This window comes from Vanessa cardui, chromosome 9 (assembly GCF_905220365.1).
Source record: "Vanessa cardui chromosome 9, ilVanCard2.1, whole genome shotgun sequence".
Taxonomy (NCBI): domain Eukaryota; kingdom Metazoa; phylum Arthropoda; class Insecta; order Lepidoptera; family Nymphalidae; genus Vanessa; species Vanessa cardui.
In genome coordinates, this window is record NC_061131.1 from 11,402,843 (window position 1) to 11,419,713 (window position 16,871).

At 41.6% G+C, this 16,871-nt stretch overlaps 1 protein-coding gene across 8 annotated transcripts in view; it reads left to right on the forward strand.

The window, feature by feature from the left end:
* LOC124532657 (histone-lysine N-methyltransferase 2C-like) overlaps positions 1-16,871 on the forward strand; it is a 30,543-nt gene that overhangs the window by 9,558 nt on the left and 4,114 nt on the right. For 4 of the 8 annotated variants that reach the window (XM_047107692.1, XM_047107693.1, XM_047107697.1 and 1 more), the window contains exons 26-44: positions 1,031-1,166; positions 1,646-1,846; positions 1,915-2,031; positions 2,132-2,248; positions 2,566-2,669; positions 2,780-2,982; positions 3,075-3,294; positions 3,431-3,547; positions 3,632-3,884; positions 4,206-4,298; positions 4,567-4,661; positions 5,390-5,449; positions 6,726-7,070; positions 7,273-7,431; positions 7,507-8,634; positions 8,739-8,798; positions 8,886-8,976; positions 10,821-10,921; positions 11,008-16,866. In XM_047107692.1, the coding sequence (XP_046963648.1) occupies positions 1,031-1,166; positions 1,646-1,846; positions 1,915-2,031; positions 2,132-2,248; positions 2,566-2,669; positions 2,780-2,982; positions 3,075-3,294; positions 3,431-3,547; positions 3,632-3,884; positions 4,206-4,298; positions 4,567-4,661; positions 5,390-5,449; positions 6,726-7,070; positions 7,273-7,431; positions 7,507-8,634; positions 8,739-8,798; positions 8,886-8,976; positions 10,821-10,921; positions 11,008-16,866 (9,459 nt within the window). The remainder of the gene's footprint in view (positions 1-1,030; positions 1,167-1,645; positions 1,847-1,914; positions 2,032-2,131; positions 2,249-2,565; positions 2,670-2,779; positions 2,983-3,074; positions 3,295-3,430; positions 3,548-3,631; positions 3,885-4,205; positions 4,299-4,566; positions 4,662-5,389; positions 5,450-6,725; positions 7,071-7,272; positions 7,432-7,506; positions 8,635-8,738; positions 8,799-8,885; positions 8,977-10,820; positions 10,922-11,007; positions 16,867-16,871) is intronic. The other 4 variants (XM_047107695.1, XM_047107700.1, XM_047107696.1 and 1 more) reach the window with 3 other exon arrangements.

The following is a 16,871-nucleotide window of genomic DNA, read 5'->3' on the forward strand; positions in this document are numbered from 1 at the left end:
ACAATTCTAACCTATTTTATATGTAGACCAACATTTTGTTGCAATTTTTATGCTCATGATATTTTGTAAATTAGATCTAAGTTTACAGGTAATAGCGTAATGTAAATGATAAGACTAATGAAGATTTACCATTATCTTTTTCGTAGATAATAAGTTGTATATTTTTTTTTATACAAAAAAAAAACAATATTTCATATTTAGTTTAATAATTCATTAACTGCGTAACCTTAATTTGAATAATATATTAATTATTTATTTTACTAATTTACAGATAATGTAACTTAAAATGAAGAATTAACTAGCATGTCAATACAATTCTAAATATAATAAATATTTTTTTTTCATATTAACCGTCATGATATATTATTTAAAGAGATTCATAAATATGTAAAACTAGAACTATATAGCACTGTAAAGATGTACAGTTTTGTTATTATTTTGCATGTTATTGTTGGTAGCAAATTTTATTTTAAATAAGTTTTAGGATTTGGCACGCCAATTTTCTAGTATTGATTTTCGATTTAAAATTGTATTTTTTTGTTATATGAATGTCCATTAGATGTATTTTTTTTTATGATTGGAAATCAATAACTTTGCATATCCTGTTTAATAAAACTGAAAGGTTTATATATGTAATATGTACATACTACTATCTAAATTAAAATTAGCCTCTCTGCAGACTCAGTTCAAATAACTATACAGGCAGTCCTCGTACTTACGGCATGTTAGGTTCTAGTAATAAGCGACGTAAATCGAAACGACGTAAGTCGAGACATATTAGATTGCTTCGTTTCTTTCTTCTCGCGACAAGTGAATCTCTATCTCTCCTATGCCGGAAATCGAAACAATTGACGTATGATTGAGGAATAGTGTCAAAACATTGTCGGACGTAACTTGAAACGACGCAAGTCGAAACGACGTAAGTCGAGGACTGCCTGTACTAAAAATGTAAGCAGTACCGCATCTTCGAGGTGGCGGTTGGCTCGTTTCGCGAGAGCTCGCACGGACTAACGCGTCGGTGTCGCTGCAGGAGCAGGAGCGCGCGTGCAGCCAGCAGCGCAGCGCGCGCGAGGCCGAGCAGGAGCGCCAGTGGAAGCAGCTGCAGCAGATGCGCCAGCAGCAGACGCAGCAGCAGCAGCAGATCATACACGACCAGAGGATACAAGGTATCTCTACATTACGATAAATATACTCCTGTCACGACTCACGCTAACGATTTTAGTTCAAGTATAATGTATGAGAGCAGAGATGGCCCAGTGGTTAGAACGCGTGCATCTTAACCGATGATTGCGGGTTCAAACCCAGGCAAGCACCACTATATATATGTGCTTAATTGTGTTTATAATTCATCTCGTGCTCGGCGGTGAAGGAAAACATCGTGAGAAAACCTGCATGTGTCTAATTTCATCGAATTTCTGCCACATGTGCATTCCACCAACCCGCATTGGAACAGCGTGGTGGAATACGTTCCAAACCCTCTCCTTAATGGAAAAGGAGGCCTTATCTCAGCAGTGGGAAATTTACAGGCTGTTACTTTACTTTACTTTACATTTATAATGTATGTCTCATGTGTAAGAAGTTTGATGTGTAAAAGTCGACTAAAGCGTGTGTCGAGTCCACAAGTTGTAATATAATCAGCATGTAGCGTGTACCGTTGAAGCAGCGATGCAGCGCATGCGCGGCGCGGAGGGCTCCCCGCCGCCCGCGCCCGCGCCCGCCGCCGCGCCCGACGCGCCGCGCGCCGCCTTCCCCGCGCAGCGCTTCCCGCTCTACGCCACCAGCGACGACATCAACCGCCAGCTGCGCGACCTGCTGCAGAGGCACCCCGACAAGATGTGGCCGCCGCGTGAGTGCCCGCCCCGTTGCTCGCGGTAAGGTTCGCGCTGGTTCGCTGACGGCGTGTCTCGTCCGCAGAGTCGTCGGGCGAGGAGGGCGCGGAGGGCGGCGCGTTCCGGTCGCCGCTGCCGGTGGGCGTGCGCGCGCGCGTGCCGCCCGGCGCGCCCGTGCCTCCGCAGCACCGCACGGATCACGGTCAGTGCTTGGCGATCTTGTAAATTATCTTCGGCCTCTCGCTGTTCGTTGCTTAGTTTGTTGTTTGTGTAATAATCATTTTGTAAACTCTTGATTATAGTGATAATTCAGAACCGCCTTGTGACCGCGGACAACTCCCAGATGCAACAGATCATTGGAACTCCCACGGCCGCACAAATGATGGAGCAAAAACAAATGACTGCGTCACATGGAAACGGTTCGGAATAAAACTATTGTATTGTTTAAATATTTGTTCGGCTTATATTACTTAAATTAATTATAATTAACTAATTAATTCTACCTCCTCAATCGTTCTTCAAGTTGACGCAAGACATAATCGACTTGATTTTTCTGTGGAGAATAGTAGTAGGTATTCAATTTTGTGACTCATTTGGCTCGCTTAACAAAGTGAATTCTTTGTTTATTTTAAGGGCTAAGTGTATTAAATTATTTACCAACAAATATATTTTCTAAGATAATTTTTGAAACGACATCAACGTTATATGTGGTTTATAATGTGTCATATATTTATAGTTTCGAATATGGATAAGCAAGAGAGTGGAGCCGATCAAGGAACCGATGAAATGGATATCGGTGATATGGATAAACTCGAACAAGACACGGGAAACATAGGGGAGGTAAGTGACTTACTTTATATTATTAAAAAAAATGTCTTCGAAATGTGAACGATGTGTAAGCTATAAAAAAAAATTAAATCGATATGTCATAAAGTGGGATACGGCCACAGGTGGACATTCTGACGGGGCTGGGCGGCGAGGACGACGAGGAGCTGCTGGAGTCGCTGACGGCTGAGATCGGCGAGCAGTTCAACATCCTGGAGTACGCGGACCCCGAGCTGGCGGCGCTGGGCGACGAGCACCTGCTGGACGGGCTCGACCTGCCCGACGACGTGCCCGAGCGCCTCGAGCGCCACGCCAAGCGCACGCCCGAGTACGTCTCCGCCCGCTGCCTCGCCCGCCCCCCGTGATATACAATTTCTTACATTCAAAATTTATTCTCACAAAATAACTTTACACCGTCAGGGATGAATCCGATCAAAAGACGGATAACAAGATGGACAGCGAGTTGCAGAAAGCGGTGAAAAATATAGAATCTACAAATTCGGAGGCCAAACCGGAGCTGACTAAAGTGAAATCCGAATTTCAAGATGCCAAACCCGAAGCGCCGGCGACGAGCGTAGGGCAGATGTTCCAGGATGGAATTCAGAGAGTTATCTCGCAGAATCATCAGATGTCCTTGCAGGTTAGTTGCGAATGTATAGTGAAATTATTTTTACGATTCATATTCACTTTTTATGTCTATCCATACCTTTATCGATACATACACATCGTATAGTTTATTTGTAAATTAATCAATGCAATCGTTTGGTTGTCCATAGTCAGCGATGCAGGCCGTGAAGGCGGAGGTGAAAGCGGAAGGCGACGAAGTCAAGACGGAAAATGATTGGCCGCGTCCCGTTTTCTCCAATATGTTCGGCTTGCAACTTCAACAACAGGTAGCGTAGCTTTTAATACGAATCATTATTATAATTTGTCTGTAGTTTGTTTTCGACTATATTTTTTTTTTTGGAATTTTCTAGCAACAGGCCCAAGCGGTTCGGCCGAGCCCGCAGAGCGCTCCGGTCGTGCAGCGGCCGCAGTTCCTCGGGCAACACGTGCAGTTCACGCAGGGCGGCGCGCAGAGCATCGTGAGCGCCATGACGGCGCAGGTGGCGGCGGCGCTGGCGGCGGGCCGCGCCATCGCGCCCGGCACGCGCCTGCTGGGCGCCGACGGCGCCGTGGGCGTCGTGCGCCACGACCGCTCCGTGGCGCTCACCGCGCTGCCGCACTCGGGTGCGTTCCTTTTGACTATTCATTCATCAGTACTGCTCCCAGTACTCTAAATGTCGACATTTATCAAATCTATAGGATTAATTAAAGATGAGACAGCCTAGTAGTTTATATACTCTGTTTTTTTGCCAAAAATTGCGTATCCAAATTCTGGCTGCCTGCCACAGAGTTTTGTCGTATTTAAATAAATTCCTTCTCGGTGGTGATGGAGAACATCTGCATGTAGCCAAGCAGTTGGACGTGTAGTCTGATACTAAAGCAATTGCAGGATGTAATAATACTTTTTTATGGCATCAGTACTAATCAAATATAATATTAACACAGCTCGCAACATGGTGGCGGGTGCGGCGGGCGCTCGGCAACTTGCGCCGCCGTCGATGCGACCCGACGCGCCGCTCGCGGTGTCGTCCCTCAGCGGTAAGGACATGACACGTATTACTCACTGTTGTCAAACTCAAACTCAAATTCCTTTATTCAATATAAAAGCATTACACTTACTTATTGATTGTCAAATAAACACTACCACCGGTTCGGAAAAAGGAACACCCTGACCTGAGAAGAACCGGCGAAAGAAACTCAGCGGGTCTTTTTTTTCTGTTATTTTTTTTTTTGTCAAATTTATAATTATATAATTGTGGTGTCGCGGTGCGCGGGAGAGCCAGTAACGAAGGGCTTTGCGTTGCAGCGGGCCCGGCGGGCGCGGCGGGCGCGGTGCGCAGCGCGCCGCCGCCCTACCCCGGCCTGCGCGCGCCGCCGCCGCCGCCCTACCCGCAGCTGCAGGTGCGTACCCTCGAGCGCTCGCTCGATACGAGATCAATACTTGAGTCTAGACTTAACCGACCGAAAGCTATCGTTTAACATTATCTTAGACGTGAATCGATTTAATTTATTTTAGTTTATATTGAACTAATAATGCATTATTATAAAGTACTAAATTAATCTGCATTGGAGGATTTTGGATATTTTGTTTTGCATGTTGTAATATTTCTCCTCTAAATGTTTTCGATATGAATTCGTTTCGACTTGAAGTATTTGGACTGATCGTGGAACGAAGCGAATTCGAGGCTTTAAATGTATGCTATTTAAGCTACGGTCATATTTATATATTTTTATATAAAAATATTTAAATATGAACGAGTAACCGATCGTACTACCGCTTCGACTATGACCGCATTGCAACAATGTTACTTGTATCTAAAGTTAATCGGACGTATCTGCGCAATATTAATTCATCCATTCATGCGTTCCCAAGGTGATGGTTCAATAAAAATTACACGAGTAAAAAGTGGCTTGTTGACTCATAACAAGCTTCAGAGACTAATATTGCATGGGTACATAACACGAGCCTCGTTCTCATACAAGGAGACCGTTTCGATTCGCTTCCCTCGCGCAATCGAGACGTAGTTATATCGGACAAGGCTCGTACGAGAGCGAGGTGGGCGTAGAGCGGAGGATGTGCGATGTCGATACGTCGTGTTGTTGCATGTGGGTGATTGGTTGTCCGGCAGGCGCCCTTTGACGCGGACGCGTGGGGCGACTGGCTGCACCGCCGCCCGCTGCTGCTGCAGGTACCGGCGCTCCCACTGCCCCTCTATCCGCACTTTGCACTCTTCCCGAACACCTAGCCTACTAATTGAAGTATCACTTATGATACCTTAGATTACTTTCATGTAACACGCATGATCGAATTCCCATTACTATACGTTTCTTCGTAAAGCAATTATCTCACGAACACGAGACCTTCTCTGTAACTCGATTCTATAGGATTCCTCTTACCGCAGCAAAGTTATTCTAGAAAGTTCCCGCAAACTATAGTCGGTTTAATTTTCCGGAAATATCCTATGTCTAAGTATGATAAAACAATTCCACTTAGAGGGCCTTGTCACCACTAATCACCTCGTAGTTAGCGCTTTTTCTTTGCTTGCTCGCTACACGCATGCGTACTGACTAACCTTTGTTCCTTTTCAGCATCCTAACATATCACTAATATAAGAATAAAATGTATTACTAAAATCAATACTAAAATGTTACACAGATTTTCTACAATATTATTTTTTACTATTTCGCTTAAGTCAAAGGAGGTGGAGGACATTTTTGTACGGTTTGGGTCATAGTGAATGTCCATGTATCGAATAATGTAATAAGACAAAACATTAACAGAATACATTTTTAATGTAAATTTACAAATTCATTTATTGGAATTGTATTTAAAATTTGCCACGCGTTTACTAGGAAAATTTGTCATTTCAATTGTAATGTAACTGTTTTTGGGTACGTGATTATTTTCTACCTATTTACCGACACTAGTAAGTTTGTTGTACAGGAATAAGACATTTAATCTAACTTATATTATACTTAGAAGGAGAATAATTTGTTCTTAATTGTTATTTTCTATGTAACATTGTGAAATTAATAGTTTTTAGTTTTATATAACACGAACATCCACACAGCCTTAATTTATTTTTTATTATTTTGCCATAGATAAATTTGTTACGTAAACTTGGCACCGTGTGTAGAATTAGACCTGTCAGCCTTTATCTATTAAACTGCACTTACCCGTTCCCTTTAGTTTTGATTCAATTTTATGTGATTTACGTGGTGTCCAATTATTTATTGGTATAATTATATTTTAAATCTATATGTCGAATGTAATAAAGTTAATATTTACGTTTGCTCTTGTAATCGTCATTGAAACGTTATACAATTAATGCATCGCTCACTCGAGTTACCTTCCATTACACGGATAAAATGAAAGAGACGCGCATTAGATCGCGACCGACGATAGTCAAATCGACGGTCGGCGTGCGTCGAGGAGCGATGTGAAAACAGACATTTAACCGTCAGAACGTAAACCAGGAGCAACCGTTGCTTCTGGAGGAGCTGTTGGAGCAAGAGAAGCGCGAGCAGGAGCGCGAAGGTGGCGAGTGGGGCGGCTCGGCCGGCGTGGGGGGCGTGGCCGTGGGCGGGGCCGGGCCGCCCGCGCCGCCCCCCGCGCCGCCGCCGTCCGTGCCGCTGTTCTCGGCCGCGCCGCCGCCCGCGCCGCCGCCGCCGCCCGAGCGCGCCGCGTCCGAGGCCGACCACCACGCGCGCCTGCTGTACGAGCAGTGGCTCAAGCAGTACAACACGTTCGCGGCCGACCAGCTGCGCTACTACGAGCAGGAGGTGCAGAAACTGCGCAAGATCCGCAAGGTGAGTGCCCGTAGTGAGCTTCTGTGTTCGTGCGCTTCGTAGTCGCGTGTTTGCGTCCTCCAGTCCGCGGTTAATCCCTTTCTTTCAGGTATCTCTTCGGGAGTGGGCACCTGTGCTAACCGAATGTCTATGTGTACTAACGGGGTGCTAGAGTGGAGAGTCTTGTTTTTCTTTCGTTACACTTCAAATGTTCTGCTTTCAGTCGCTGAATAGTAAGCAGCGTCAGTTGAGAAAATCCGGAAATGAATTAATGCCGAATGATGCCGCCGAACTACAAAGAGTTTCGACCGAGCAACAGGCACTTCAAAAGCACTTAGAAGCTGCTAGGAAACAGGCTAGACAGCATAGCATGCTTATACAGGTAAGTAATTTAAAAAATGTAATGCTGTAATTTTATGTAATGAGATTTCTAACATAAATTCAAATCTGTTCTTAGGAATATGAAACAAAGCAACGTCAACAAAATCCCCAACTAGGCCAGCAGACAGTGATAAACCAACAACAGTTGACTAATCAGACAGTATTCGCACAGAATCAGAATATTAATCAAACGCAACAACTGCAGCAACAGACGATTAATCGGCCAATGCAAATAGGCCTCCAGGGATCCACAATTCAGCAACAAACATTAATTCGAACCCAGCAAACGATTCTCGGTTCCGACGGTCAAGCATTGTCTCAACAGAGAATAGGCTTAGTGACCTCTCCGCTCAACGCTCAAAGCAGGATCCTGCAAGGCGGACGTACGTTGGTCATAGAGCAAGCGGGAGCGCCGCAACAACAATTAGTTCGTCAGTTGTCAGGTGTACAGGATAGGCCGCAGTCTGTCGGTGGGATAGTACAGTTTGGGCAGCAACAGCTCTCTGGCGTGAGAAGCTCAATGCCGGCGGGAGGTCAGACGCCTCGCCCAGGAGGAACGCGACCAGCTATGTCTCCGCTACATGTACAATCTCCTCATTCTCAATCTCCCCATCATTCGATTGCTCCTCAATCACCCTTACACCCTATGCAAAGCCCGATGCAATCACCTTTGCATTCCCAACAGTCTCCGTTACATCATACTTCGCAATCTCCTTTACATCCATCTACTCAATCTCCGCTTCATACTCAACAATCGCCGATGCATTCTCAGCAGTCACCGATGCACGTACAACAAACATCCAGTATGGCACAACAGAGTCCGATGCATCCACAACAAAGTCCAATGCATCCGCAACAGTCGCCAATACATCAACAGTCGCCTATGCACCCACAGAATCAAATGTCAACACAACATTCTCCAATGCATCCACAGCAGAGTCCAATGCACCAACAACAGACTTCGATGCATCCTCAACAAAGTCCGATGCATCCCCAACAGAGTCCAATGCATCCACAACAGAGTCCGATGCATCCTCAACAAAGTCCGATGCACTCTCAGCAATCTCCGATGCATTTACAACAGTCTCCGATGCATACACAACAATCACCAATGCAGTCATCGATGTCGCCGCAACATTTCTTGCAGCAGTTGCAAGCTCAAAGAACGAGCCCGCAATTGCCTACACCTAGTCGAAGCCCTCAGGTATATACATATATATAGACTTATTGTATAATATTAAAGGTAAAATTTTAATTTATTTATAACTCTTTGACATTTTTAAACACGTTTTTTCTTTATTCCTACAGATTTATCAACAGTCTCAGATACAAAGTCCGGTTGCATCTCATTCACCGCAGTTGCAAAATGTAAATAAATTATATTTTAATTATAATAGAATAAGAATCCTTGGCAGTACAGTATGTAATATAAATTTAATATATTTTGTATGGCAGAACGATTATACGACGGGAAGATTTCCACGGCCAGCTCCTGGATGTTCTCCTCTGCCCACACGTTTCGCTCGACCACCGCACCATCAACAAGGTAAAAAACTTATTCCCTTTTGGGATTTGTCAGTAATGGTTGGGCAATATCTCTTCATTTCTTTGTAAGACTGTCTGTTTGATGGCCTTGTAGGTGACAAGTTGTACATTGATGATACTATGTATGTCAAAATGCAATAGGTAAGAAGACGGTCGAATGGGCCACTTCATAGTGGTCACTATTACATACAGATATTGATGCTGTACAAGATTTTTATTGTATCTTACATAGTTTATGCAATTACCTGAAATTTTATCTTTCGTGTGCCTAAAGTTACACTGAATTATTCAACCATCCAACCATACTAACCGTTCTTAGTCGGTAGAATATGTGATGACTTCATGGTATATATGTCACCGTAAGATTACAAAATTCGTTAGATTACAATCTGAGGAGACGGGTTGTAATCTGTCTAAATATTGTAAGATATTAATTCTGTGAAATATTATTGCAATTAAACGTATTATTTTTCGCTATATTTTAATCTATAATAACTTTACTTTACTTAAATACAATGTTAGTTTTACTGTTTAAGTTTTTAAGTTACTTGATTTTATTTTATTTATTACAATAGTTTCCCTAATCGAGGTGATTTAATTTACTTTACTTATCTAATTTATACCTAGTTAACCTAATAAATTCAAATTTACCAATTAATGTTACCAAAAATTTAAGCAAGAGCCCCTGTTAGGGTAAAGGCCTTCTCTAAGGATTGCTATTGTTCCTTGTTGAGGGCTATTTGGCCCCATTTTGGGCCAACAATTCTTCTCATATCGTCTTCCCATGGTGTTAGTGGTCTTCCTCTACTCGATTTCCTAGCGGGCCTTTCCAGAATGTTGCCGTCACGGTCCATCTTTGATCCTCGCTACGTGGCCTGCCCAGGTCAGGGCATCAGTAGCTTAAGTAATGGATCTTATTTTTGTATGACGTATCTTGTCAAGTTTCTTTACCTTGAACAAGCTTCTCTCCATTACTTACTGACAGGTGGTAATTGTTATATTGTAAAGATAACGATATAGCGAAAAATATTACGTTAAATTGCAATCATATTTCACAGTTCACAATATTTAGAGAGATTAGAATGTGTCTCGTCAGATTGTAATCTAACGAATTTTGTTGTGATATTATCAACAATATACTTATGCTGTCATTGGTGTAACTTCATTGTATATCTTGAAAAATAAAGTCAGTCGTTACTGACGTCTTAGTACGATCGATTCTTATTTGAAAAATAAAGTCAGTCGTTACTGACGTCTTTGTACGATCGTTTCTTATTTGAAAAATAAAGTCAGTCGTTACTGACTTCTTTGTACGATCGTTTCTTATTTGAAAAATTAAGTCAGTCGTTACGGACGTCTTTGTACGATCGTTTCTTATTTGAAAAATTAAGTCAGTCTTTACTGACGTCTTTGTACGATCGTTTCTTATTTGAAAAATAAAGTCAGTCTTTACTGACGTCTTTGTACGATCGTTTCTTATTTGAAAAATAAAGTCAGTCGTTACTGACTTCTTTATACGAAGTTATTTTACGGTGACATATCCGCTTTAATTACAACTTCCCAAATTCCAACAACAGTTTCGTCGACTTTCCTTTTGAAAGTTCAATTTTCTGGCAAACGCATAGTAAATCTCATAGCTCATCAAACTCGACAATATCGCATGAATTAGTTGTCAGATGTTATTTACTTGGCTTTTCTTTTTTTATGGTTGGAATAGAATGTATGTATATCGGCTAAAACTAATGTATTATATTTAAATAATTAATAATTTTATTACATGATTTATTAACGGAGTAAATTAAAGCTTAGCCTGTCTTAATAGTATATAATATAATTTTTTTATAGGTATGAGAGTTGGTGTACCTTTTGTTAACCGCCAACAAACTTCGCCTCTTGGCAGTCCACAACCTCTTCCTTCACCTGGCAACACAAATAATGAAATGACTGTAAGTTATACCTTATTGGAATTGAAGTATGTTTTAAATAATATTCATTTAATTCCGATGTATGATCAACGTTTGGCTTGTTACAGCGGCAACAAATACTCCAACGGCAGCAATATAGCCCCATGGGAGGAGCACCATCCTCGCCTTCATTATCAAGATCGCCTCACGTAGCACGAACGCCCACTCCCTCGGCATCACCGGCAGCGTCGCCAGCTCCGCACCACGAACACGGTGGAGGCGCACATCATCACCACATGGCACCGATACCACCCGGATATAGATATTTCAAACCTGGTCTATTTGGAGGTGCCCCCGTGTGGCCTAACAAAGATGACGATCGTCGACGGACAACGCATATTAATAAAGTTTCAATATTAAAGCGTAGGACGCCTCCTCGTCCAAGGTTTACAGGAAAAACTGCTGCACCATGTTCAGATAATCGATCCGATGGCATAAGCGAATCGAGTGAACCCAGAAAATATGTTTTATACTCTTCCGATAGTGTCGAATATGCAAGCACGTCTGATGATTCTGCTAGAATGAGCTTCGCTAAAGATGATGACGATGAAGATATACAACAGTTTGTAGACCATTTAGATGATGACGATATTGTCGTTGTAGAACCTGGAGCTATATCTCCAGAAGAACGCATTGCAACTGAAGAGGATTTTGAAGAATTGATTGATAGTGGAAAACCGGAAGATGAAGTTGAAGATGAATTGCCTCAAGATAAACTCACGCGAACAGAAACTACAACAAAAACAGTTGCGGTTATAAGTTTAGCTCCTGCGAAACAACCTTCTAGTAATGTGCAACAATATAAAATTGTAAATCCATCACAAAATTCGACTCTCTCCCGATTGCCAGTCTTGAGCGCTGCAGTGCTTTCTCCACATACTAACACAAAGATTCTCAATGAAGTCTCTCAGGCAACAGTTGCTTCTGTTTCTATTGCTAATCAGACTATTTCAGTACCAGTATTAAAAAGTCTATCGGTCCCTATTGCAAATGTCACTGGACATGCTGGTGGAATGTCAAAGCCACAAATTAAAAAAGTTCCTCTTAATTTAACCAACTCACCATTGACGGTGAATATGTCATCACAATCTTTATCAAAACCGATAAGTTCTGTAATAAGTGTAATATCTTCGAATGTTGCAAAAAGTGCGAGTATGAATCCAGTTATAACACTCGCAACTTCTAATACTGTCTCCGGGGCATCGAGAGTTCCTGTTTCAATTTTGACGCAGCATCAAGTGAAGCAAAAAATCGTTAAGACAATCGAAAAGCCCATGGCATTATCTTTGTCAAATACTAAGTTGTCGAGTTTATCAGTAACTCACGACGCCACACTACCTGCTAAAATATTTCAAGACGAAGCTGCGTCTCCGGACAGCACTGTAACTTCTGAAAATAACTCTGATATCCATAATCCTTCAGGATCTCAACATTTACTATCAATTTCATCACAAGAGCAAAAGGAACAAAAGCCTTCTATTCTCAAGGACAGTAGAGACATTGATATAGAAAATGAGATAAGTCAACAAACGGAATTACCTCATACTTTATGTTTGTCTGATAGAACGCCACTTTTATTAGGTAAAGCCGATATAAAAAGTCCTGATCCCATACCTGAAAAAATCCCTGATAATATCATGGAAGGTGACGACGAGGACAAGCCTGAAGATAATTTACAGAGCCATTTATTACTGTCATATAATAAATCAATACAAGAACAACCTTTGTCAAATCCTGCTACATCTGAAAGTAACTCTGATGAAAATGTAGTTAAAACAATAAAGGCAATTGCAAACCAAACTAAAGAAATGGTAATAGACTCAAATATGCAAATAACATCCGATTTGACACAAGACTCGGTACAAATTTCTATACCGTCACCTACGCCATCTCAAGAGAGATACCTTAATGACATAACTATGCGTGAACATTCAGAAACAGTTGAAGGTAATCCTAAACATGTGGAATCTTTCGAAGATATGTTATGTATGCTTGAGAACATCACTGATGACACTAAAACTTATGGTATGAAACAAAACACAAAAAATAATCCTCCTACTTCACAAAGTTCTAGTGTAAGTGCAAGTAACGTTTCGAAAACAGAAAACAAGGATACACAAGATCAGCCAATGTTTCCAACTAGGGAAGCTGAGAGGCTCGCTTTGCAGTCAGCAACAGTACCACAGTTGTCGCCGCTGTCACAACCAGCAGAATTAACTTCCAATATGGCGAACGTTTCACAACAACTTCGAACTATAATGTCTTCCTTGAATAGCAACCCATCCAAGGTAGAATCTCAAACAATAATTAGAAGAAACAGCGACTCGACCACCCCAACCCAAGTAAACTTTGAAAACTTGCTTCCCTCTTCCAAGGTAGAAATAGCAACATCGCGACCATCTCCTGTTCAAAGAATTGAAAAGCCTCAAGTTTCTAGTGCCTGCTCAGAATCTGTTGCAATGAGTGCAGCACAAGTAATCGGCTCGCGAGTTAATACACTGTCTACAATGGGTCAAATAAGAAAATCACCTACAGTATCACCAATTAACTCCCCTGTCGGTATACAAAATCCGCTCATGAAATCACCAGCTCAGTCGCCTCTAATTAGTCATCAAACTTTTAATTTAAGTGACGAACCACAATGCTCAACTTCCATGTCGTCACAAATATTGCAAATGCCAGCTTTGTCCAAGATTCATAGTAATTCTTCAACACCAACCTCTATGATACATCCGAATAATATAACTACGACGAGTATAAGTGGTTATCAAAAGCCTCAATCTTTGCCTACTAGTATATTAGGTCATACTTTACTGCAACCTACGAGACAAATTAATACAAGTAATTTACAATTTAATCCGCAAAATATCAGTTCAAGTCAACCACCAGCTTTGGTTATGACTTCAAGGACAATTGGTGGACATAAAGAACCAGCTCCTAATGTTACAGTGCGTACACACAGTATTGTAAGTCCCAACATTGGCCAAATGCAAACAAAACCAACACAGGGTTCAATAAATTTCATCACCTCTTCAAAATTGTTACACACTCAATTAACTTCTCCTTTGAAACGATCAAAGTCAACTGACGAACCAAAAAGTGAGATTATAGTTGGTCATATTCAGCCAACAAAAAGGCATAGTGTAGAATCGGTTATAGTAAAATCTGAACCCATGGAAACTGACGAGACAAATAATTCAATGGCAACTGGATCTGAAAATTCAGGGACAAAAATTATTCATCAAAATACACAAAGCCAAAGAAACCACGATGAGTCGCAAAATGTGTTATTAAAACAACTTTTACAAACAACAACAACCTCATCAAATGTAGTTCCCCAAAGAACTATGACAATACAAAGAACTGCTCCTGCTCTAGGAACCATACCTTCATTAGAAGCGCAGTTAGCACGACCATCAATACCGCCGCCAACACTGGGCTTAACTCAAGAAGTAGAAATACCCAAAAACTCTCCACGACATATGACGTCAGCAACTTCTCCGTTCACAAATCGCCCTATGCAAACTTCTATACCAACATCGTCAATTTCACCTTTGATTCAAAATTCAACACAATCTTTAATGGACGTAAGAAAACCACCGATGAAATTATTAAATAAAGAAGAGACAACTCCAATACCAGAATGTTCGCCAACTATGAAAACATTACCGATGTATCCTTTAACAATAGAAAACCAACAATTGCAGCAAACTATTAAGAAAGAGGTAGCACCACCTCAACAAAGCCCTGTACACCGACCTTTTACGCCATTAGATGTTAAAAAAGAACTCTTAGATGAAAGTTCTCAACAGTCTGCAACATCTGGTGTCTCAACAGCATCAGATCAAGGAAAGTTAGATCAACCAATGAAAGAGGAATTCCCTGAAAGTGTTAACATGGAAACCTCTTCTGATATAAATCCATCGGAAACGCCTTCAGAGGCTAAAAAACGAAAAAGGCGAGAATATCAACAAAAGAAACGAAAACAAATTCAAATGAATATGAAAGCCGCTGCTGAGAACAGTATGAATGCAGTAAATGCTAAAAAGCGACCACGCAAAGGTTCTAGATACGAGGAAGACTATGATACATTTATAGATAACTTAATGGGTCAGCTAAGACTGTTGCCACCAATGCAGATACAAGAACCTGCTTTGACTACTAACTTTGCAGTGTGTCCTCTTTTTGGATCTGGCGATCTCACGAAACTTAAAAATAAAGATTATGACATTTTAAAAGGTGACTTATTAGGAGAGTTTGGTAACGCAAAAATTCCCAGTGTTGCCGATTATTACAATACTAAACCATTCGGCGATGAAGAACCATTACCTGAAAAGCCTACGGCATCAACACAGCGAGGTTTTTACGACCAAGAATTTCAACCTATTATATTCGACGAAGATCCAGAGGATAAGAAACTTGATTTTATTTGCAAAGAGCGAGATACTGATACTCCTGATACTATCGTCAGCTGCTCCAGCCCTGAGGGCTATGAAATCGATCCTGATGATAGATTCCCGTATCTTAAGCCTATTGATGATGATGACGATGAAGAAGATGAAGAAATTTCTCACTCTGGTAAAGTCTCACCTGTAATTGCACTTATTGCACCGATACCAATTAGAGTTAAACCCTTATCACTTTATCAACTTAAGGATGAAGAAGATAATCAAAAATCTTTAAAATGTTTGGATACTGAAACCCCACTCAAAACAAAAATGGAAGATTCTCCTGGTAGTACAGAAAGCAATGAAAATGTTACGGTTACCCTTACTCTGACATCTGGCGCTGCCGAAGATATCCTCGGTGTATTAAAAGAGCTTGCGGGGATATTGCATATACCACCACCCACTTCATATCAAATTATAGAACGCACAGCCACACCGCCATCTCATAAACTTGGTTTGTATAGATCTAAGGGTAAAGATGGTAAAGAGGGAACTCCAATTGATATTCAAAGCATTCTTAATGGTGCAGCCAAATTTTGTCGACATTGTGACGTAGTTATACTAGATTCTGTTGTTCGAGCGAAAGCTTCAGAATTTCCTCTTCTGTCTGCTAATAAAGGTAATGCCGAGGAAATTTTGTGCGACAGTGATTCTGAGCTATATTTCTGTAGCACTCAATGCTACGAGCGATTTGCTTGGCGTCCAACAAATATAATCCTAGACGGCAAATCGAAGACGACAGTTAAAGAAGACAACAAGTCAGATATTGAAACAAACCTATCGAAAGACAGAGATGACTTTGACACCGCATCGACCGAAAGTATGGAAACCGATGACCTCGATATAAAACCTGATATCAAGGATGAGAAAATGGACTTATCTTTTATCGATTCGTTGGATAACGATGAGTTAATGAAGGAAGTAGGTGATGACGTCAGTGCTCTCGACGAAGACCTAAAAAGCATGGAACAGGATGACAAAAGCAATCAAAGCGTGGAAAAGGAAAAATATAGAGGCATTCGTTACAAATCATGGTCGCCGGGTTGTATCGGACCCCCTATAAAATATAAACGGCCGACGGACCGAGAGCTCACTGAACTCGTTTTTCGCACAGGCGTTGCTATTATGCCTGTCACTAATGAGGACACGCGTAAATGTGAACTATGTGGCATTCAAGGAGACGGTGTCGCAGATGGAGTATCGCGGTTACTAAATTGTGACGTAGATAGATGGGTGCATCTCAATTGTGCTCTTTGGTCGGAAGGTGTATACGAAACAGTGAGCGGTGCTTTAATGAACGTGGATACAGCCTTGGTGGCCGGTTCGAACGCAACTTGCGCTGTTTGTCGAAGGCTTGGCGCAACAGTGAGATGTTTCAAGGTGCGATGCGGCAGTGTCTACCATCTGGGATGTGCCGTAAAGGACAACTGCGTTTTTTACAAAAATAAAACTGCCTTCTGCGCCTCACATGCACCAAAGGTAAC